General features: G+C 33.6%; 1 protein-coding gene across 1 annotated transcript in view; it reads left to right on the top strand.

The window, feature by feature from the left end:
- Nucleotides 1-25,397, top strand: part of FSTL5 (follistatin like 5) — a 340,397-nt gene that overhangs the window by 195,055 nt on the left and 119,945 nt on the right. Inside the window, exons 5-6 of the mRNA XM_026699957.2 lie at nt 865-1,061; nt 11,580-11,700. Coding sequence (XP_026555742.1) covers nt 865-1,061; nt 11,580-11,700 — 318 coding nt within the window. The remainder of the gene's footprint in view (nt 1-864; nt 1,062-11,579; nt 11,701-25,397) is intronic.

Consider the following 25,397-nt stretch of genomic DNA (forward strand, 5'->3'; position numbering starts at 1 on the left):
AAATTAGTTACTATCAATCACAATTAATTTACCATCCATTTGTCTGTACAAGGGTAATTTCTGTTTTGTTAACAAAATGGACTTTATTGATTAGTTTTAGGTAAGATATTTCTATTTTTTCTCTTTGAAATAATTTAAGCAAAAAGTTTAATGTCAATACTACCAATTTTTAAAATCCCTGCCACATGTTTAGTGAGCATTATTGTTCCAATTCAACCTGAAAAAATACAGTCTTTTTGAAAAGATGAAGTTATTTTATGCATTTCATTTTTTATTTAAAACACTTTATAGCCACCCAACTTTGGGTGGCTCCCAATCAAGAGTTAAAACAGCATAAATACTGTAGTAAAACTATAAAACTAAACACAGTAAACAACAACAACAACCTGGCACTGTTAAATTTCTGATATGATGGGTGACATGATGTAATTTAATCTCTAATTCTTTAAATATGGATGCAGTTTGACCTTCTATTATTATTTATGTTTCTGGGTGTCAATTAAATTCTGGATCAATTTTTAAATTGTTCTAGCTTACAATATCCCTGGGCTCTGTTGAGCTTCTGACTGGACATATTGGATCCTGGAACATCCAAATTTGTAAATGCAATTCAGATTTTAAACCTGATTAGAGCAGTCATATTATCTATTTTATTTTATGTTTTAAAAGTATATGCTGACTATCAGACTGCCAAGAGACTCTATCTTCGTTTTAATTTCTGTCTCATAATATTGAACTGAAAATATTTAAGCATGTTTACGAATCAGGATCTAACTGTAATATTTGTGCTAAAAGAAACTGAAACAAAACTGTTCTTTTTAAAAAGTGGTGTGATTACCATTAAGCATGATATTGTTTTGACAGGGGACAACTGCAATTCTATTGATTACAACAAGATGAAAAATTTCCTGCTGGATCTACAGAACAGAAAATATATTCTACAAACAAAAGAAAGCATTACTGAAGATAACATGGCTTTGAAGAAATTATTGGTGGATCAGTTGTTTAAATATTATGATTCAGACAACAATGGACTTGTAGATAGCAATGAACTAACACAGGTAAGTGATTATATTATCTATTCATTGCTACAAATTTTAAATATGAAACAGTAAAGAAAAAAATGACTTTGCCAAGTGAGATTAGTAACATCTGTTACTATCTTATTATTGGAGCACTATTTCTGTGGAAACTTAACAAAACAAAATATTACTTTTCATATTAAGAATGATTGATAAACTAAAACATTGGAAAATTGAAATGTCTCAGTAAGAAACTCAAATGAAACTGTTGAGATTTTGGTCTTCTAAGGTTTAATTGAGAACATAACAAAATAAATAACATGGTAAAGTTTGCATTAATTAAGAGCTCTGTTTTAATTAGTCACTTTTCTCACTGATAGTTGCATAGAATATCATAAAACCATTGACATGCTTGCATTTTATAGCTTTTTCACAGTAGCATTTCAAATTTAAAGTAAACATAAAATATAGATATGACAAATATAATGTTCCCTGCATCTCATGCAAAAACATTCAGGCGCACACAACTAAAAACATAATTAATGATCATTTGTCACGATTATTTATTTGTTTATTTAGTCAAGCGATTATAAGATAACAGGTATAAGTATAAACATAGTTATGAATACATGAGATGGATACTTTTAAGAAAAATAAAAAGAAACAATAGGACAGGGACGGTAGACACGTTCATGTGCTTATGCACACACCCTACAGACCTCTTAGGAAAGGGGTGAGGTCAATAGTAGACAGTCTAAGGTTAAAGTTTTTGGGGAAGAAACCAGAGTCAGGTAGAGTATTCCAGACATTGACCACTCTGTTGCTAAAGTCGTATTTCCTGCAATGAAGTTTGGTGCGATTAACTTTGAGTTAATCAATTATCTTTGACTATAAACAATTATCTTTGTTCATTTTGTGCTATGGCAGTTTAGACTTTTCTGGAGTTTTGTTTCTTTCATTTTATTTTGAGTGAAAAGTGCTTCGGTGTATTAGTAAATCAGCTATGGGAAATTCAGTCTAGTATTATCGATGTATGTGTAATGTGTGAGAACTTACACACTGATTTTATTAATCTTCTTTCTGTTAAAGGATTATATAAATTGGCATATATGACGGTAACCGATTCAGACATTATCCCAAATGCACTATGAAAGAATATAGTTCATATTATTCCTATAACGGATAAATATGTGCATAGAATGTGAGAAATGATGCTACTTATTTGCTAATATTTATTAACATTACTTACTTTCCCAAAAGTTTCCAGTGTCATTTTTAAATTAACCACAGTGGTCCATTGTATTCCTACAGATTATAGGAATTGTATCTAACATGCCAGGCAAGAATCTAGTTCCATTTTGAGTCAATATAGTTTAAACTATGATATGAAAACAAGCCAAAATCTGAAACTATGTTTTGATTCAGAATAATACATTTAATTATAGAATTTTTTTGAATCAGTTCCAATTATTATTTGAACATTTTGAAAAATATATTTTTCCTCATGTGCATTTTTCTGTTCATTAAATGTCTTTATGGGAATTTAATCAGGGCTCTTGTGTCTTTGATGGGAGCAAATAGATCTATACAAATTTCTGATTGCATAAGCAATGGAAAGTCCTATAGATAATTAATTCACTGAAGGCACTGGAGAATAAATCCATCTTTATTTCCTCAAACAAATAATAGTCATTCCACCTCTGCCCAAGGGTATGAACTACAAATCCAATATATTATTTCACATGATTGGCAGTAGTATACAAACAGAATAAATTGTAAAATAAGTAGTAATGCTAAAAGTCAGGCATGAGAACTATTTGCTGAGTGCTGCAGGTAAATTTAGATATAACAGAGTCAAGCAATTGTTCTTTAGAATTCTGTCCTACTGCTTCAGAGCAAGAACATTATTATGAAACCATAGCACTGGCAGAGCTGTTATATGGGTCTATCACGTGAAGAGTTTTAAATATATTACTGCTTATTTTCTGGGAAGGGGGAAAAGCAGACTAGTTCATCTGAATATCTTTTTGTCTAAATACTCTTATCCTGGAAGAGGAAATTAAAAAATATGCAAAGTTTTATAGGTCCCTGCTCAAAATATAAACTTTAAAATAAACTTGACATAGATTACATAGAATAACATCCTATTTTGTTCATATTCCAAACAACACAAATTTTTTTTAAAAAAAGGGAGCTGTATGCCCAATCTGGTTCAGGAACAAAATATAGTAAAAGCATGTTGCAGTCATTGTTATCTTCTTAGGGTTATTCCATTTAACTGTTAGAGCTATATGAATGGTTACATTCCTGATTTAGGACTGTGTATAACTTTGGTCCTGTGGTCACTGGGTAGTTGACATTCCTGTGTTAGCGCTTTCCATCGTGAAAAATCTCTATTTAATTAGCTTTTCTTCTTCATCTTCAACTGCTGAAGACCTATACATGGAATAACGTTCATTAAAAAAATAATTTTTAAGCAATGAATAAAAGAGATAAGTTAACTGTTTCTCACATGTAAGCCCAATACAAACCCATTTCATTCTCTAAATGAATCTCACTTCTCCCAAGCTTAACAATTTATACCTTGTCTTCTTTTTTAAAAAAAATTCCTTATTGAAGAATGAATTGCCAAGGTTTTTAGATGTATCCTCCTCTTTCAAATGATTGGATAGTAACAATACCAATATATTATGTATATCCTGGTTTATGACAAATTACTGAAATTCTTCTGAGTTCCCTACATAATTATGGGTGTTGATTGCCATTCTTATATTTATCATATGAATATTTTTCTACTCACTTATAGTAAGTTCTACTCACTTATAGTAAGGGTTTTAATTGCTGCACTTTAAAAGATGCCAGAAATCAGAATGTATCTATTGATAATACCCTTTAGTGAACCTCAAAAGAGTAGATGGCAAAATCAGTTAAGTTTGTCTGAAAAACTATTCTTCTTCATCTTATGAAGGCAGTCTTTATGAATTATGTGACATGCCTAAATCACAACTCTGAACTTATTTGCATGCATCAAATTAAGAATATGTTCAAATTATGCAAAATAAACAACAACATCAAAAACCTTGAAAGTTATCAAGGTTTACTACTTAATACATTTCCTTTTGGATTGCACATCAAATTATCTCATTTTACAAAGAATCTCTTCAAATGAGCAAAATTGTTAACTCTTTAATAATTTAATTTATTACCTTTATATGCTGCCTAACTCTGTACATTTTAAAGAATAGATTATCTTTCTTCCCAATCTATTGAAAGGCTATATAGAGATATCAGTTGTACTTTATATGGGCTTGCCACTGAAGAATAGTTTTAATTGGTGAAAAAAATGTAGAATTACATTTATTAGTGGATATAATACCAATGTTGCAGATGCTGCATTTAACACCAATGTTGCAGATGCTGCATTTGCTATTATTAAGATTTAAATTACAATTCATGATTGTTTTCATGGATGGTCACCTAAATACACTTTGGACTGTAGCAGGATTCACCCTATCTAGTTCATTCATCAATAGTCAGAATAGAATTTTTGGAATAGACAATAATAGGTCTACCTTTAAAAATGAAATGAATACCTCCATTATTTGAATGGTATCTTTTCCTTTATCATTTTTGAAAGTGTTGAAGTCATAAAGTTCTTTCATGAGCATTTAAATGATAGATTCTTGCTATTAAGAGATGATTGAGAGCTCCCCCTATTTGTTGTTTTATTATTGTTTTATTTTTTTCTGTCTTTATATTTTGTTCATAAAATTTGTTTTTCTTCTTCTTTGTGATTGTATTTAAGCAATAAATATGATTTTTTTTTAAAAAAAATGAACTGCTATTAGCCACTAGGAGTCTGACTGCAGAAGAGTCTCCTGTTAAATAAATAATGAAAAATACTTAATGAAAATAAATATTTATGGAAGAAATAGTAACCAATAGAAAAAGAACCACCATTGGCAAAATAACTTCAAATTAGACTTAAAATGTTACAGTATTAAGTAATCCTGAAGATCTCAGGTTGAAATTGTAGTAGGAAGTACTGGATATTGGGATTTCACAGACTTCTTAAAGGGGAAAACACTTAGGAAAAAGGTTTGAGTGAAGTAACCCTTTGGAGTTGTTTCATGAAGCAGTGTGGCCATCTCACTTGGAAGAGTGAAGTGGAAAAACAATATGGCTGTGCTTCACATACTCCCACTGACACTACTGATTATTAGGTGCTTCTTTCATGTATAATGCATGTGTGAAATTGGAAGTGCCAGTTTAGCTTTCAAAGCAATACAAAGCATCTGACTGAAACAAATTGGGTTGCCTTTTCATCTGTATGAAGAAAAAAAAACCTTTTTGTCAAAGCAAATCTGACACCCTTCTCCTGGGCCTAGAAAAAAATATCTGCAGCTACAGATAATCAAGCTATTATATCATCTGCAGTATAAGTGCTACATTTAACAAGGAATGATCAGAAAAGTTATATAATTCTTCCTTTGGAAAATAAACTACAAGTACAAAGTAAAGTACAAAAAAAAAAAAAGAGGTAGCAAAAGCATGTTAAAAGAGAACTGCATTATAAGGTAAAGAGTTCAAATTAGTGTTCAGGGCATTAAGACAACTGATAAAAAATTTAGTGCCTGCTGTTCAGTCCTAAACTAATTTAGGTCAATTAAGGCCAAATTGAGCTACTTATTTATTGGACAACAGATTCGGAGACAGATATCATACCACATAAAACCAATGCCAACTTATGGAACATTGTTTAATTTAATCTACCAACTGATTTTGTGGATTTTTGAATGCATTTTGGCTGTTAGGTTCTGATAATCAAATCCTGATGAACCCAAAATCTGGATTCACATTTGTTTTGTTACTAAAAGTCATGTTGCCTTTTAACTTATTTGTGATAATCACAAATTAATTTATTACAAGCAAACTCTATTAAGAAAGTAGTTAATACAATAATAAAATAATAAAAAGGAGGTCTCACAAACTGTTGAAGATGAAAATGTTTTTAATTGTTTTCTATCTTTTTCTTTCTATTCTTCTTTTTCTTGTTTTCTTTTTCTCTCTGCATTGTTGTTGGTCTATTTTAATTGTAAAATCAATAAAGTAAATTTAAAAAAAAGAAATTAGTTAATATGCATTCTGAATTATATGGTGTAAGTAATATGATCCCTGTCATCTTATCCAGTTAGATGTAAAGCTAAAATAAAACCACTCTAATATTTTATAATATGATTAATTAGTATACAGTCAGGGCATGTTTAGATGTCCTAGAATCCAACCTTTAGCAGTAATAATCATTCCCATTATTGTATGGCAAATGTTTCTGTGTTACAAATGTTTATTATGACAAATAGTTTTGCATGCTTTCTGACACAGAAGCAGATATAATTCCTGTTTTCATTATTATAGTGCCAAATGTGAACTGTTTAATGCTCTGAGGTGGATTCTTGGAGGACTTGATGGGAAAATCATAGTATTTTAATTTACTGATCATGAATTCAGTTCAGTAATAAGGCCTGCATTGTTTTATGTACTGGATGATTTTCATGGATACTAAGTGCCAGAAAATCTGGAAGTCTAAGCATTATTTTTTATGGATATTATTTTCTAGTCTCCCCCAAACCCCACAGTGATCTTTAGCAACACATTGTAATATGCAGTGAACCTCTGGAAGAAAGGAAAGACAGCTTCTCTGGATCACTTAATCAGAATTTATAATAATATGGGAATCTTTATATTCACATGAATACAAGTTGAATTGTCTTGAAGTCTTGCTACTGCAAGGTTTGAAACTGAGGGTAGACTTAGGTCTGTCAGAGAGGAAGTGGTACATCCATGTCTCCAGTTGGTTTCTGCCAGTGGTGGGATTCATTTTTTTTTTTACTACTGGTTCTGTGGACATGGCTTGGGGAGTGTGGCAGTGGAAGTATACTGTAAAATCTCTAGTCAGAGGTGGTATTTGCTGGTTCTCCGAATTACTCAAAATTTCCGCTACTGGTTCTCCAGAACTGGTCAGAACCTGCTGAATACCACCTCTGGTTTCTGCCTCAAGTGATCAGTAAATAATAAAACAATAATAATATAATAAATAATAAAATAATAATAATACAGATTTATCCATGTTAGCAGTTCCATGCTCTCTATTAATGAGGCAATGCTAAACAGACAAGACAATCACTCTGAATCAAAGTTGCAAAATCTCAGTGGTCCTTTTGAACTCTACAGAAACAACATTTTGTGATCTGCATTTCCTCTTTTTTCATACCATGGCAAATCATTGAACACAATCTGCCTCTTGAGAAGGTAGATTTGCATGCTTATATAAACGAGCCTGAATTGCTATAATATGAGATATCTGTAGTAAACTAAAAGTACTGGCATTCTTTATTGCATTATTTTTTGCTGACATGCCTTTATATTTGATAAACAGAACTAATGTAAGTATGGTAATTGCTTTTTCTGCTTATAACCAGCTGAAAGATTGACAATCTTTGTGACTGGCTGATTGTCTCTAAAAATATTTTTTATGTTTAAAAGGTGCCTGGGAAATGGATAAATATAAATACTGTATTTAATGAGACTAAGAGACTGCTTGTCATTTTATGATACTGACCAATTAACAATGCCCTTCCACCAGTGGTGGGATTCAAATAATTTAACAACCGGTTCCTGCCCTAATGACTTTTTCCAACAATCAGTTCACAAAACGGCTGAGAAAGTTAACAACCGGTTCTCCCAAAGTGGTGCAAACTGGCTGAATCCCACCACTGCCTTCCCCATACAATAACCTTTTATTCCTCTAACAAAGCTAAGTAGCATGCTTCAAAGTACACTTTTAAAATACACTCTCTCTTTAGCATCAGGCAGAACTTTGAACTTAATTATAAGATTTTTTTTAAAAAAAAAAAAATTGCCGAGCTCATTTAGAAATTTCTTTCTGCCATTGTTTTGGAATGGTAAGTTTGTAATCAAAAATATATTGTTTGAAAAAGAAATTTTCAGACTAATAATCTCCACATGTAAAGGTTTTCTTGTGAAAATCAAAATCAAAACAGTTTGATTTTACAACTCACATAACCTATACTGATTTTCTGATTCAAATAGAAAAATCAAAATCAAAAGGAATAAAAAATTCAAATGAAATATATGGTTTGACCTGTTTTTTTTCCTGACAAATATAGGCATTTTATAAATGGCAATATTGTTTGAAAGCTAAGTTAAGCCTCCTCAATCTTTAGAGGAAACAGTACCAAAGAATACCAGAACTACAGATTAGACTGAAAGGGCGAGGGGATGAACAAAGAAGAAGAGCACGGGAAGTGACAAACCACTTTTGGAATGTTGTCAAGAAAAGAATATGAATATTTATTTTTTATTTTATTTATTTTTGTCAAGTGATTATAAGATAACAGGTAATGAATAGTTATGAATACATGAAATGGATACATATAAGAAAAATAAAAAAGAAACAATAGGACAGGGATGGTAGACACGTTGGTGCGCTTATGCACGCCCCCTACAGACCTCTTTGGAAAGGGGTGAGGTCAGTAGTAGAAAGTCTAAGGTTAAAGTTTTGGGGGTTTGGGGAAGAAACCACAGAGTCAGGTAGAGTATTCCAGACATTGACCACTCTGTTGCTGAAGTCATATTTCCTGCAATCAAGTTTGGTGTGGTTTACTTTGAGCTTGTATCTATTGTGTGCTCTTGTATTGTTATGGTTGAAGTTGAAGTATTCATTGACAGGTAGGACATTGCAAAGTATGATTTTATATACTAAACTTACATCGGATCAAAGGCAGTATAGTTCTAGGTTTTCTAGGTCTAGAATTTCAAGTCTGGTGGCATAAGGTATTCTGCAACGAGTAAAGGAATGGAGAACTCTTCTTGTGAAATATTTCTGGACTTTCTTAACTGTGTTAATATCAGATACATAATGTGGGTTCCAGACTGTATTCAAGTATTGGTCTAACAAATGTTTTGTATGCTCTAGTTAGTAGTGTGATGTTACCAAAGAAAAAGCTACGTAGGATTAGGTTAACAACTATTAATGCCTTTTTGGCTATGTACAGTGGGTTCTAGCACTTAGATCATTCGAGATGAGTACTCTAAGGTCCTTTACAGAGATTGGATCATCAGCAAGGTCTTGACTATTCAGCTTGTATTTTATTTTCTGATTTTTTTTTGCCAATATGTAAAACAGAGCATTTATTTGTTGAGATTTGAAGTTGCTATTTGTTTGACCATTCTGATATATAGTCGAGGTCTTTTTGAAGGGTAGCAGTATTGTCTGTGGTGTTGAATAGCTTTACATCATCAGCAAAGAGAACACAGTTGCTCTGAATATGATTACAAAGGTCATTCCACCAAAGTGATCTCTTTTTGGATTGAAGCTTCCTTATTGTTATGGGTAATTTGTTTTTTCTGGTTTTGGGAGTTGTTATTGGTACATATAGTTTGATGACTCTTTTGACTTCAAGTAAAAATATGTTGTAATGGTCTTCAACAGTATTGCATCCAGTGAATAAAAGTTGCCAATCAACAGATGAGAGATCGTTGTCTATAAGATCATAGTTGCCTTTTTTGAAGTCATAATTGGGGATCCCATCATTATGATGATTTTTGTGTGGACGTATTTTGAGACAAAAGTCAATCATGTTGTGGTCACTGTTGGAAAAGGGTTCTTTAATTTGTATTCCGTAAATTGAATTCAAACTATTGCAGAAGATGAGGTCGAGGCAGTTAAGTCTAGTATTGTTACTTACTAGCTGTTCTAGTCCCAGATTTGTTACTGCATTGTAGAAGGTTGCATGTATGAGTTCAGTTTTACATTCATTTAGGGTCCAGTTAATATGAGGTAGATTGAGGTCACCAAGAAAGATAAAAGCTTGTGGGCAGGATGTTGCCCATGTTAGTAGTGAATTTAACTTTGCTAAGCATTCTTCCATTGAGTGAATGAATGATTCTGTGCTTTCAACTCTGTCAGGCAGGGTACTCAGTTTGTTTAGCTTAGGAAAATATGATGGATATAGAGTAAGGAATGTGATTTTTTTAGATCAGCTAGGCTTTTGTTTAAGTTTAAATAGGCAAGGTGGGCTTGAATGTCGCATAAGTGGCATTTGATGTTATTTTCACTTTCATTGATAGTTTCAAGACATCTGAAACATGTGCAGGAGTCTGGGAGGTCATTGGTAGAGATATTATTATGCTTTTGTTGTTGTTTGGTAGTGGAGGGTTTGGAGTTTTTGGCTGGCATGGTCAATGACAATAGTACACTAAACAATTACAATAGCTAGTTAATGTGATAGGTAGACAGTTACTTAATGAATGTTGGTAATTCAGAAGTAAGGTTACTTATTACTAAAAATCAATCAATCAATCGACTAGATAATCAATGATACATTGTTAAATCTCTATCGATTCAATGAATTGGTAAATTAATTATTATACTAATAGATGATAAATCAATTATTTTAGACAAATTGCTTAATCAAACAAGATATTTGGGTAATCAATATAGCCAATATCATACCAATTAATCTATTATAATAATCAATTTATCAATTAATCAAATCACTCTAATCAAATAATTTTGCTAAGCAACAAACAGCCTAATTAATTACATTAATCACTAGTCACACTGGTCAATTAAATTCACTAAACCACTGATTTTACTAATCAAATAATTTACACGAATCACCGATCATTTACACTGATCAGTAATCACACCATATGCACTAAACGCTGTAATCACACTAATCAATAAAAACAATAAATCAATTAATCAATTGATAAAATTAATTATTTTATAGAAATTGATTTGGAGACATCACTATCTAATCATTGATATAGGTCTTGAGGTAGAAAAGTTATAACTTTTGAGATAATGAAGTAATAAGTGTATTAAAGTAATTAAGTAGTATTGAGAGTCAGCAAGTAAAGGGTTATTGCTTAGCTAGCTGCTGTTGATATCTGAGAATAGGTGGAAAGGATTTATTGATTTGATTTATTGCTGCTGTTATCTGATCCTCTGGGGAGACTCATTTTAAAAACTGTAGGTTTGGAACACGCTGGAATAGGCTGCAACAGGAGTAGCTAAAAACACACTGAATTATGTCTGTGATATGTCTTTTTAGATTGACTTGCTCATTTTCCTTGTACAAATATAATGTTTCTTTTTATATATGGAAAAATAAAACCTGGATTAATTTGGGAGAAAATGGGAGGGGATTCAACCATCCAGAATACTTCTAGTACTTATTGTTTAACTATTGTATAAATCTCTCTCTCTCTCTCTCCCTCCCTCCCTTGCCCCCTCCCTCCCCCCCTCTGTGTGTGTGTGTGTGTGTGTGTGTGTGTGTGTGTGTGTGTATTTATTGAATGACAAACTTTATCATTACAAAAGAACTGGAAACCTCTGCTTTTGCATAGTTCTAGTTCTCTGGCCTACAGCATCTTTAATATGATCTATTAAATGATATTAGAAATACTTAATTATACAATTCAACTCCTTGAGCTCCAGTGTAATTTCATGGTTACAAATTCTCTTGTCAGGTAATAAAACAAGATGAACTTGGCAAGGATATGTCTGACTGCTCTCTTTTTGATCTCTTGAAATATGATGATTATAATAGTGACAAGCAACTTGGCCTGGAAGAATTCTATAGAGCATTCCGTGAGTATGATTCCTGATTTTATTCCATACAAAGTTACTGGTTTTAGAAATGTTATACACACTGTTACAAATCATATATTCAAACTGAATCCTATTCCAATGGAAGCTCTTCTATATTTAAGTCTTAGTACTTATCTGCACAGCCCAACTGTTACGCTGCCAAATGGAACAGCAACTATTTTTTGAGCAGAAATGAAAAACATCAGCCTTTGGTCAATTGCCTCTCATTACAAATTCAATCTTTAAGTGTGTTTTCCTTCTATAATTTGAAAGTAGTGTCTTCCTCTGATGTTGTGTCTAATGCTGTTGTCTATTTTGGCTGGAATGCCTTACTTCCTTATACGCTATACACAGCAATTCAATGACTGTTTTCACTGAAAGAATGTTCCTTCAACTAAAACAATATCCTTATCTCTAAAAATGAAAATCTATTTACTATCAATATTTTAAAATTACACGGAGGTTAATAACTTTGCTTTGTATGTGAAACATTGCTACTTCAAAACAGAGCAGATATATACATATACATATTTGTTTTCTTAAGTTTTCGCGGGTACTTACATGTATGGCATTCAGCTTTGTTCGGGTATTTTCCCACGTCGTTGTACTTGTGCTTTTAAAGTTGTAGCAACGTTTCGGCAGAATCTCATCTGCATACATATACATATACATATACATATACATATACATAATATAAACCACAATAATTTTCTGGGGGAAAGAAAATGGATGTTATATAGTTAAGTAGTCATTGCTGATGATACCTTTTCTTGAGTTGAAAAAAATAGTTTCAGGTTGTGTTGGTTTTTTTGTTTTGTTTGCTTTGCTTTGCTTTGTTTTGCTTAACAGAGCTAGGTATTGAGTTTAGGCTTCAATGCAACAACTACAGTTTACATAGTTTATATTAAACAATCTTTATTTTAGAAAGACTTTGTTTACTTTTAGTGATCATTGATTTAGGAAGATTCAGTAGCATAGAAAAAATGAAAAAAGTGGCCTGTGGAAGACTATGAAACCAGCTACATAAAAGAGTATTTTTAAATTCAAAACATTCAAATGTTCAGTTCACTTTTACATATATTTTGTAACTTCTTATACAGTTAACATCTTTTTAAACAGGATTGGAATGTGTAATTAGCATGATTAATTATTAGTGTTGTTTCATTAATATTTGCAATACTTTTTAACAAAACAATTGATAGAGACTCTGCTATCAACTATGGATAGAAAATTCATAAGAAGCACAACTGAAAATTACTCTGGGAGTGTCATAATTTAGAATCTTTAAGCAATAGGATTTTACATTTTGTAGATGAAAAAAAATCAACTTTTAAATGGAGTTTTATATAGTTCTATGTTACATTTTCCCTAGAGAACACGTGCAGTGCAATAAAGGGGGGAAATAAACTGTAAACTAATACCAAAAGACAATAATTTTTATATCAATTCTTTACTGTATAATTCTGACCAGCTAAATGAAGGATTGAATAAAACCAATCATGGTTTAGTTTAATTATGCGATAATATTACTGATACAAATCAAACGATTTCAGAGTTTACAACACACACATATAAACACACACACAAAGAAAGAGTAATACTGCACTGACAGTATATGGCTGTCTGGTAAGAGAAGCTAAATAAAAATCCAATTATTTTAGAATTATTATATCATATTGCCTAGTTAGGAGGAAAAGGCAGACCTGGACGAGGTTTACTCTTGGATGATAAACTATTAGGAAATTCCAGGTCCTATAGTTTTTTCCTGACCACCATCACTCTACTAAACAAATAATTTCCTCAACACTGTCAAGTATATACTAAGTCTGCATTACTATTACTATTAATCCTCCTTTCTTTCACCCATCTCTTCCCATTTATTACTGTATGACCATAACTTTGTTGCTTTTATCCTAATGATTGTTTTCTTCCTAGTATTATTTGATTGCTTATTATACCCTATATCTATTATTAAATGTTGTACTTGATGATTCTTGACTCTTGATGAATGTATCTTTTATTTTATGTACACTGAGAGCACATGCACCAAGACAAATTCCTTGTGTGTCCAATCACACTTGGTCAATAAAGAATTCTATCTATCTATAGGCCCTATAGGAATTAACCTGGAACTTTAAAGACATCCTGGAAGAAGGAAATGGCAAATCACTTTCATATTATTCCCAGGAATCTATATGAAAGATGCGTTCAAGTGAAAAATAAACTTTATGTATTATGATATATTAGTATACTATGATAATGTACAATGTATACCCTTAGGCTGTTGCCTGAAGTTCAATCAACCATTGTTTTTCAGGAGAAGCTATGCGTTTTTTAAAAAGTCCTCAGCAAGAATAATATGAAGTAGCTAATCACGTATTTTCCTATTCTAATTCAAAGGGAATTAAAAAATTGCACTTCAGTCAATTTATCTGAATTTTGCAAATCAGCAATTAGTGGTGCAGTTGTTAGTCATAGTTCACTATGTTATTTAGTGAAGATATGTACTGAGCATGTGGAGTAGGCAACTCCCTACACTTCAAGAATGAATGGTGAGTGGTTAATGTAATGTACATATTACTGGAAAGGTCCTTTTAAAAATGAAAAGCAGCCACTGAAAGACGCTTCCTGGGGTAGCTGTTACCATTCAATCATTTTCAACTGAAATAATCTGGAAAAAAATATAAAGAAACGTACTAAGTGAATTTAAGATTTCAGAGAAAAATGTTCTGAATACAAACTGCTGAAAGAGAACATTTTAAGCAAATGCTTTTCCTGAACTTTTTTTTTGGAAAATTTCAGAGAAAATAGGTATTTTAGTCTCCTTTAAGTGCTTTATTTTGGATTAAATAAGGAGGGTGAAATTGAATCAATGTAATCTGGAAATTATTTTTCCTGTGTATTGACTAAATTCAGAAGTAGACAATATCTACTCTCATTTTTGTTTTTGTTTTTTATAGATACATTCTCAATCTCAGTTCTTTGAAAAGAAGGTATAAATGTAACTAATATCAGTGTATTGCTGAATGTAAATAGAGCTAAGCTAACCATAAACTGGAGTTCCATGTGATCTGAGTTTTAGGGTACCCTTTGTCAGCTTGGGAAGCCATGTTAGTACCAGACGCTTCCATGTTGCCATATTCCTTTGCCTGGGAAAGTAGGTGGGAGGGATTTTAGAGTATTTGTAGTTAGACATAATAGCATTCTTCTTTTCGGTCAAGGTCATGTTATTCCTGCACTTGGAGGAGGAGTGGTTGAAGGGATGTCTCAAATTGGAAGGGAGGGTGATTGGACCATGTGATGGACTGATGGGTGCAGGGGTTGGGTTTGACTTTTGAATTACTAAGGGAAAATCTGGAACTTTCAGATTCAGATTTTCCGAGATGTGCCAGTATACCTACTCTAATAAAAGGAAACTTTCCCTGTCTCTGAGTTTTTGACTGGAGTTGGGTTGTTCTTGGGAGGAATTAACACATGTCAGAGAGATAGGCCATGCTAATGTCTAACCGGTACGCTTATAGTTATCATATGAAATTAAAAGTAACAATAGATCTTTAATTTTTTTTCTTACTTTATTTCATGTCTGAATAGATGTATTATACTAATACTTCATTTTGTAAGGCTGCTCAGGCTTTTATTGTTTTCTATGGCATCTTAGTGCAGTCATTTTGGTAGGGAAGAAAAGTAATCTGCAGTAGAAAATAACTCTTTACAAAATAAAAATTCACAGTGATGATCTAAAGTAACTCTCAGTGGACCATTATGAGGAAATGTACCATGCTTGAAAGAAATGAGTGTATAATCTGTGATCATTTAAGCACATTAGAAATGTATCTGTAACTCCATAGCCCTATAGAAATAGTGGGAAACAAAAGGTCTGTAAGAATAGAAGTGATATAATAAAATGAATGTAAGCAAGATTTTATCATAAAAAATGCAGGTAACATTCGTTAAATGATTCCATGTAAAATGAGGAAAAGCATTAACAGGGTTTCCAGTCTGCTATTCAGTGGAGATAAATAGAAAATACACTCATTGGAGATAAATAGAAAATAATTCGTTTCATACCATTGTATGAAACAACCATCTCTCTCTCTCTCTAACTCTCACTCTCATTCTCACTCACTCACTCATGCACATAGAATAGAGAATAGAATTCTTTTATCGGCCAAGTGTGATTGGACACACAAGGAATTTGTCTTGGTGCAAATGCTCTCAGTGTACATAAAAGAAAAGATACATTCATCAAGAGTCAAGAATCACAAGGTACAACACTTAATAATAGTCATAGGGTACAATAAGCTATCTAATCATACTAGAAACAGTCAATATAATCATAAGGATACAAGTAACAAAGTTACAATTATACAGTCACAAGTGGGGGTGGGATGGGTGATAAGGAGTGATGAGAAGATTAATAGTAATAGTGGTGCAGACTTTGTAAATAGTTTGACAATGTTGAAGGAATTATTTGCTTAGCAGAGAGGTGGTATTTGGGAAAAAACTGTTCTTGTTCTACTTGTTCTGGTGTGCAGTCCTCTATAGAGTCGTTTTGAAGGAAGGAGATGAAACAGTTTATGTCCGGGATGTGAGGGGTCACAGCCTTCATTTTCACAGACCTCTTTTTGACTCATACAGGTCCTCTATTGAAGGCAGCTTTGTAGTAATTGTTTTTTCTGCAGTCCTAATTATCCTCTGAAGTCTGTGTCTGTCTTGTTGGGTTGCAGAATCAAACCAGACAGTTATAGAGGTGCAGATGACAAGCTCAATAATTCTTCTGTAGAACTGTATCAGCAAGTTCCTTGGGCAGCTCCTTGGGCAGTTTGAGCTTTCTGAGTTGGCTCAGAAAGAACATTCTTTGTTGTACTTTTTGATGACGTTTTTGATATTAGGTGTCCATTTTAGGTTTTGTGAACCTAGAAATTTGAAGGTTTCTACTGTTGATACTGTGTTGTCTAGTATTGTAACAGGTGGTAGTATGGGAGGGTTTCTCCAAAAGTCTACCACCATTTCTACAGTTTTGAGTGTGTTCAGTTCCAGATTGTTCCAGTTATACCACAAGGCAAATTGTAAAACCTCCTGTCTGTATGCGGATTCGTTGTTGTCTTGAATGAGACCAATCACTGTTGTATCATCTGCAAACTTCAATATTTTAACATATGGATCGTTTGAGATGCAGTCATTGGTATATAGGGAGAAGTGGAGAAAGCACACAGCCTTGGGGGAGGGGCTGTGGTAATTGTACAGGTATCAGATGTGAGTCTGCCTAGCTTCACCTTCTGCTTCCTGTCTGTTAGGAAGTTTATGATCCACTTACAATTGTGTTCAGGTACTTCTAGCTGGTTTAGTTTAGTGAGAAGAATGTCTGGAATGATGGTATTGAATGCTGAACTGAAGTCTACAGAGAGGACCCTTACATAGGTATTTGGAGATTCAAGGTGTTATAGGATGTAGTGCAGAGCCATATTAACAGCAGCATCTGTCGAGCTATTTCCTCGGTATGCAAACTGCATGGGATCTAACAGCGGATCTTTGATGGTTTTCAGGTGGGACAGCACTAGGCTTTCAAAGGTTTTCATAACTACAAATGTTAGAGCAACTGGTCTGTAGTCATTTAGTTCCTTGATGGAGGGCTTCTTTGGCACTGGGATGATAATAGAGCATTTGAAGCAAGAAGGAATATAGCACATCTCTAGTGATCTATTGAAGATTTGGGTGAAGATGGGAGCCAATTGGTTAGCACAGACTTTTAAGCAAGGAGGATATATCTTGTCTGGCCCTGGTGCTTTTCCTGGCTTTTGTCTGTGGAATAGATCTTGCATTTCTTTTTTTGTGATCACCAGAGGTTGTGAATCCAGTGGGTTGTGATCAGTTGCAGGAGGCTTGGCTGTTGTTGGTATGTTTGAGATGGGGGTTGTGGAGATAGGTGGCTGTAGTTTCTTTTCAAACCTGCAGTAAAACACATTCAGATCATCTGCTAGTTGTTCATTTCCTTCTGCCTGGAGGTTTGCTGTAGCCAGTGATGTTTTTAAGAGTTTTTCACATATTTGCTGGTTCATTTGTTGAGAAACGATTCCTTAACTTTTTAGAGTAGCTTCTTTTTGCTGCTCTGATCTCTCTTGTTAATATGTTTCTGGCCTGACTGTATAGCATTCTACAACCTTTTCTGTAGGCTTACTCTTTGGAACGACATAGCTGCTTAAGTTTAGCTGTGAACCAAGGTTTATTGTTACTATATATTTTCAGGTTCCTTGTTGGTACACATAAGTCTTCTCATAAGCTGACATATGATGTTACGGTATCTGTGAGCTTATCTAGGTCTGCAGAGGTATTTCCAAACCATTCCAATCAGTGCAATCAAGGCAAACCTGGAGCTTCAGCTTTGCCTCATCAGACAAAGTCCTCACTGATTTAATTGTTAGTTTCATGGTTTTAAGTCTACAAGGTGTAGGCAGGTACAAGGTGAATCATGCAGTGATCATAGTGTCCCATAGCTACTCATGGTAAAGACCTTCATGGTAAAGGCCTTCAGCCTTGCCATCCTGGCCAGGTCTCTCTGCTAACCTCCTGCTAGAGAGCTGAACCTCTAAGCATAATCTTTGAAAAATCTTTCAGGACCAGCTCCTTGCCAAAACTATGATCACAAGCCACAGTCATCCCCATCTTCAAAAAGGGAGAGCCAGCCTAGTTGAAAATTACAGAACAATCTCTTTATGCTGAGTCACCTGTAAAGTCATGGAATCAATTACTAACCAATCCATTATCCTCCACTTAGAGACAAACAACATACTCTCTAATAAACAATTTGGTTTCAGAAAAAAACTACCCTGCAATCTGCAACTCTTACACTGCAAAAAGATATGGACTACACAACTCAATCAGGGCAAAGCAATAGATGCAATCTACATTGACATATAATGCTACACAACAAACTACTCCTAAAACTAAAATCTTATGGTATCTCTGGACACCTGCATAACTGGATAGAAGCATTCCTGTCAAACAGACAACAAATGGTCAAAATTGGGAGCGTCCTATCAAATTCTGTATCTGTCAACAGTGGTGTCCCCCAAGGCAGTGTTCTAGGACCAACTCTCTTTATACTCTACATAAATGACCTCTGTGATCATATTCAGAGCAACTGTGTTCTCCTTGCTGATGATGTAAAGCCATTCAACACCACAGACAATACCACTAACCTTCAAAAAGACCTCGACTATGTATCAGAATGGTCAAACAAATGGCAACTTCAAATCTCAACAAATAAATGCTCTGTCTTACATATTGGCAAAAAAAAAATCAGAAAATAAAATGCAGGCTGAATAGTCAAGACCTTGTTGATGATCCAATCTCTGTCAAGGACCTTGGAGTACTCATCTCTAATGATCTAAGTGCTAGAGCCCACTGAAACTACATAGCCCAAAAGGCATTAAGAGTTACATAGCTTTTTCTCTGGTAATATTATACTACTAACAAGAGCATACAAAACATTTGCTAGACCAATGCTCGAATACAGCTCATCAGTCTGGAACCCACATTATGAATCTGATATTAACACAGTTGAGAAAGTCCAGAAATATTTCACAAGAAGAGTTGTCCACTCCTCTACTCATTGCAGAATACCTTATGCCACCAGACTTGAAACTCTAGACCTAAAAAACCTAGAACTACGCCGCCTTTGGTCCGATCTAAGTATAGTATATAAAATCATACATTGCAATGTCCAACCTGTCAATGAATACTTCAGCTTCAACCATAACAATACAAGAGCAAACAATAGATGCACACTCAAGGTTAATCGCACCAAACTTGATTGCAGGAAATACAACTTCAGCAACAGAGTGGTCAATGTCTGGAATACTCTACCTGACTGTGATTTCTTCCCCAAACCCCAAAAACTTTAACCTTAGACTGTCTACAATTGACCTCACCCCTTTCCTAAGAGGTCTGTAGGGGGCGTGCATAAGTGCACCAATGTGCCTACCATCCGTGTCCTATTGTTTCTTTTATTTTTCTTATATGTATCCATGTATTCATAACTATGTTTTTACTGATACCTATTATCTTGTAAGCAATTGACAAACCAAACCAAATAAAATAAAAATAAATAAAATAAATAAGCATCTTTTACTATTGTGTAGCAGTCGTCTAAAGTATTTTTGCCTCTAATGGGACAATTGACATGCTGGAAATATTTTGGGAGCTCTTTCTTTAAATTTGCTTGATTGAAATCTCCTAAAATGATGGGAAGGGAATCTGGGTGTTTGGCTGCAGCCTCCATAAAACATGCATGCTTACAGACACACAAATACAGAGTCTAAGGGTACTTTAAAAAAAATTGTGCATTCCATTGAAGATATGAGGCATAGGAACAACTTCCCATAAGTTAGTTTGCTCATTTATTTGCAAGCAAAATATTCCGCTTTAGGAAAAAACTAACATTTTCTGTATTGAATTTTGGTGACTCACGTTACCTCCAGTAACTGCTGGCTAACTACTTATATCTTTGTGGTATGGAGTGAATATGACAATAAATCCTGAGATTTGCTGTCTTACATGACCTTTTTAAAAATAAAATAAAATCACTCTGTAGTTCACATGTAATACGTACAGATTTATTCTAGTAGGGGTGGACATAAGTCTTCAAAACTATCTTTCTTTTAGTAAAGCTCATATATTTAATGGTTGTCATATGGCTGTTAATCCCCAAAAGGGCATTATTCCTTTTTTCACTCTAGGCATTTAGGTTTCCCTTTAGTTTTGTCTATCTCTTTCTACCACTGAAATGTTTCACTTTACTAAGGGCTGAAATATTGCAGAGTTCTAATTACACAATGAGATTATTTTGATGAGCTATCCATTTTGGGTAATAGAGAACAGTTCATATGATTGTGGTAGATACTAATTCACCGCTTGTAAGAAATTTAACTATTTCAAAGTGCACCTCAAATGTTCACGTTCTGAGGCAGTTGGAAATTGATGTCGTGGGATCATATTTTGCTCTTTTGCTTTGGGCAGAAAAATGTATTTAAGTAAAATGAAAGCTAGTTGCCAGCCTTTAATGGGTGGATAAGACTTCAGAGAAAGGACATTAAATCTTTAGGTGACCTTTTCAGCCTGGGTGACATTTAGAAGTTTGAGAACATGTACTGGGCATGCATAAAATGGTTGTCATGGAAGAATTGCCTATTCACAAAATTGACCTGGAGCACATAGCATTTCACAAAACATCTATTAAGCAGATTGTGTAGGCACAATTTATGCATGCAAGATTCTCTTTCTGAGTGTTATCCCACTGAAATAACAGGGTACCATGATTGTAAGCCCAAGGGCATTCCTGCACATAAATGTGATTCTAGAGAATAGTACTTCGCTTTGCGGCAAGCCATATTTCTATTTTTTTTAAAAAAAAGTAGACCAGGGACTCCAGAGGAAACAAGAGAGGTAACTATCGTGCATTGGTGCTCTTGAGAATCCCATGATCTTCCCTGACTTACAGTCTTCATCTATAAATATGCAAATATATACAGTATTTGATTAGAGATAATGGGTGAAAATTGAATTGAATCACTATCAGAATTCTGAAATGCAATCCTCCATCTTAAAGTTCAGACTTCAAGTGAGATTAGTGTTTATTTTTGAAGAAAATTTGATACCCAATTATATTACTTTTTAATGTTATCCCCTGATATGATTTATCTCTAATATTATGTTTTCTATTACTGAAAAGCAGATGGAGGTCAGATAAAAACGTAGTTTTAAAAATGCCATTCATGATTATTTTTACAAATAATAATTATTTTTTGCTTTTCTACTTATTTGTATATGATTTTTAAAAATCTGGCCTTAATTCTAAAATGTGATACATAATATTCATTTTAACACACACATGTGCATGCATGCACAGTCACATACACCCACAGACACAGAAAGAGAGAGAAACAGAGAATTTTTGAGAATTCTGTATGAATACTAAACCTATTATTTATTTTCTGCAAGGCTTTTTTCTTTTCGTTTCCTTTTCTTTTCAGTTTTTCTTTTTATTTTTTTGTGTTATTGAAGGGTATTTTAAAATTCATCAGAGACCCTTCTAGCACTGCTTAGAGTTTTCTTTGTGTTTCTTTGTGTGTGTGTTTATAAGCATGTACATGCTTGAAATTTTTTTCTGTGTATGTATTCTGCTGTATATCTATTTTGTGACAAAATTGGTTATTTATACATTATAACCTTTACAGAAAGCAGGAATTCTCTTGTGGCACTTTCACTCTGAGATTTAATTAAAGCCAAGGAAAGATTTTTTTAAAAAGCAAAAAAAAGCAAAAAAAAAAGCCAAACCCAAACAAATACAGAATACTTTCATTCAGCCTTCTGCCACTTCTTTAAAAAAGTGATAATTTATTCTTGAAAAAGAAAAAAATAGAAAAATAAAATATTTCTTCTCAGTAAACTTAAGAATAAGAGATGACCATAAAATAATATTTTGCCATTGCAGTAATTTACAACTATTAAGTCTTGAAGATTGGTAAAGATTCGAGATAACAATAGCACTTAGCACTTAGACTTATATACTGCTTTACAGCCTTCTCTAAGTGATTTACAAAGTCAGCATATGCTCCCAATAATCTGGGTCCTCATTTTACCAACCACATAAGGATGGAAGGCTGAGTCAACTTTAAGCCTGGTGAGATCCAAACTGCCGAACTAGTGGCAACTGGCAGTCAGGAGAAGTAGCCTGCAATACTGCATTCTAACCACTGTGCCACCACGACTCTTCAAGGTAACCACAGCAAAAGCTTCTCCAGAAATAAGAAATATCTAAATTCTAAAATGTTGTTAATATATTTAGTCATAATTGCCAGTCTCTGTATTGATTTGTACATATTAGTGTACTTCTTCATTGGTCTTCATCTTATTTGAGCTTATATCTATGCATTAATTCTGATAGCTTAAATTATTGTTATCTCAATGCACTGATATCAATTCTTATATATTTACATATATTTATATATGATTATTTTATAAGCCAAAGAGATCAGGATCTTGGAATGTTTTTCAGAAAAGAGGTTGCTTACAATAATTCTTTTCTATTTTGGAATGCTAGTCCTCTCAGAAACATCTAACACAAAGATTTCAAAATAGAAAGAAGCTTCAAGTTCCTCATTTTCTGTGAATGTCAACAAACTTTCAACAATTCCATTCTCCGGTACTTATTTCTGATATATATTTTGCACAACTGATTTATCTGAAATTATGCAGAATAAAGTTAATAAATAGGCTAAACAGTTTGTTTTTTTTTTGACAAACCATCTATTCTTGACAGGAAGCCTCTGCTAAGGAGATACATAGTCTATCATCTAACTGGTTTGTGAGAGTCCTTCCTTCTGCTATATACTGCTTAATTCTTTTGATGACAAAGCCAGGCATTTTAACTCTAGATCAAAATGGGAAACAAGATGTGCTTTATTAAAAATTAAATGTCAAACCATATGTATTTTATATACTAAAATTTCATTGAATATTTATTAGAAGACAAATGCAAATAAAATATAATGTACATTTGACAAAACAGATGTTTTCTTTGTAAAAATTACATACTTACTTAAAAGCTTTACAAGGAATTTTAATAGGCCCCAAAATACAATTTCAGATGGTTTGTAAAATCCATTTCCAAAATTAATGACATTCATTTTAAAATAGTAAGTATATTTGAATGCTATAATATGCATGGCAGTTTATCAGCAATAACAATGAAAGCAAAACAAAGCATATCTATTGGAACTCTTGATTTAATGAAGAGAATAGTTAAGGTGGTTGCTGATCTTTGAGATAAGAGCTATAGTGTAAGAGTGGAAATGTCTATATGTACTTCACTTTTCTTCTATTTCTCTTTTGAGCTACTTATTTTCTTCTTCTTCCTTCTCTTATCTAGGGATTTTTTTCTTTTCTTTACTTGATCAGAACTTACTTCTTTGAAGTGACCTTTGCCCAGCAGGTACTTTTGTACCTGTTCACCAAACATGTCACCAATTTTGTTAGATTCTGTATTTAGTTGTTCAGAATAATAACAATGACAACAACAAAAGCTCACAGAAGAGTTTGATATTCTGTTATCAATTATGACATATCTTGTGTCTGGTTTCCTGCTAGCCTGTCAGATGAGCAAATAAAAATATTTTATTTACTTAAACTAATAAGTCATAATCTTAAATCATTAAAATGCATTCATTTAAATCATTCACAGAGAAAGTTGATCAGCAATGCATCAATACTCAGTAGTTTGGCTACTTTGGTGAAGATTTGCATCCTTATGCTATTACACTTTTTAATTTTTGATTTAGCTCCTGTCACTTTCAGTTACAGAATCTCAGGACTATTGAAATGCATCATTTAAAGAAGGAACAACAGAACTTTAAATAAGTAGTATTGGTCAGCCTTAGTCACAAAATAGCATGAAGCACAGATAATAAGAACACAGATACCCAAAGCTTGATGTAGACTACATGTAGGTGTTGATACCTATGTACACTGGAAAGGGACTGATGGGCAAGTGTAGGTTGAAAATGATTGCAATGTGCATACCCCCCAAATCTCAACTACGTGTTGTGTGAAGAACCATGTCCTACATGCTGATTGATTGATTCAACTCCACTTGGGAGGTATATTCAAAGAACACAATGGAGCAACTAGGAGTGTCAAACTTGCGGCATCACAGCAGCATCACATGATGAATCGTGAGGTGTTTTTTTTCCCCTTCGTTAAATCAAGCATGGGCATGATCATTGTGTGATGCATGTGCTCCGCGGGCTGTGAGTTTGACAGCTCTGAACTTGAGGGCTGTAAGTATAAATGCAACAGCTATGCAAGCATCTCCATGCTCCCTGACATGCAGTGACACAATAGCTGCAAGCTTAAATCTCTATTCCTTCAATACTGCAAATTAACTTATTTGAGACATCTGGCACATAGGATCTATGTCTCTGACCTTTTGAACATACAAATACTTATATCAAGGCTTTTCATTCCTGCAGTCATGTGACCAAAATCTTGACATTTGGTGACTGGCATGTATTTAGGATGGTTGCAGTGTCCCACGGTCATTTGATCATCTTTTGTAAGTTTCTGCCAAAGGCATTGGAGAAGCTGGATCAGAGGTGATATTCAGCAGGTTCTGACCAGTTCTGGAGAACTGATAGTGGAAATTTTGAGTTCATTGGAGAAACGGCAAGTACCACTTTTGGCTGGAGATTTTATAGTATCCTTTCCCCTTCCATGCACACCAAGCCATGCCCACAGGACACACCACTGAGCTGGACTCACTTAAGATCCATATCATAACTGAACAACTGCAATGGCAAGAAAGATCATAAAATGGGGGGAAATTCACTTAACAACTGCCTTGCTTAAGCTCAGTTTGGACTCAATTATGGCCCTACGTTGAGGACTCCTATATAGCAGATATGTCTAAAGAATGGGAGGGTATCAAAAAGGAACAGCAGATGTGATACTAATTTATTACTTGGGTTCTTTTTGCTAATGGTTTACAGAGGCTAGCTCTATTTTCAATTTTCTCATTCCTGTCAAGTGATTGCTGCCCCGCCTCTCCAAATTCAGCCCTTTTTTCATAAAGAATGTCTTCAGATTACTGGAAATATATCTAAAGAATCAGCTTCATATGAGAAATTATCAAGTATGTGCCT

This window comes from Pseudonaja textilis, chromosome 6, assembly GCF_049901715.1.
Source record: "Pseudonaja textilis isolate UNSWEBS1 chromosome 6, rPseTex1.2, whole genome shotgun sequence".
Lineage (NCBI taxonomy): Eukaryota > Metazoa > Chordata > Lepidosauria > Squamata > Elapidae > Pseudonaja > Pseudonaja textilis.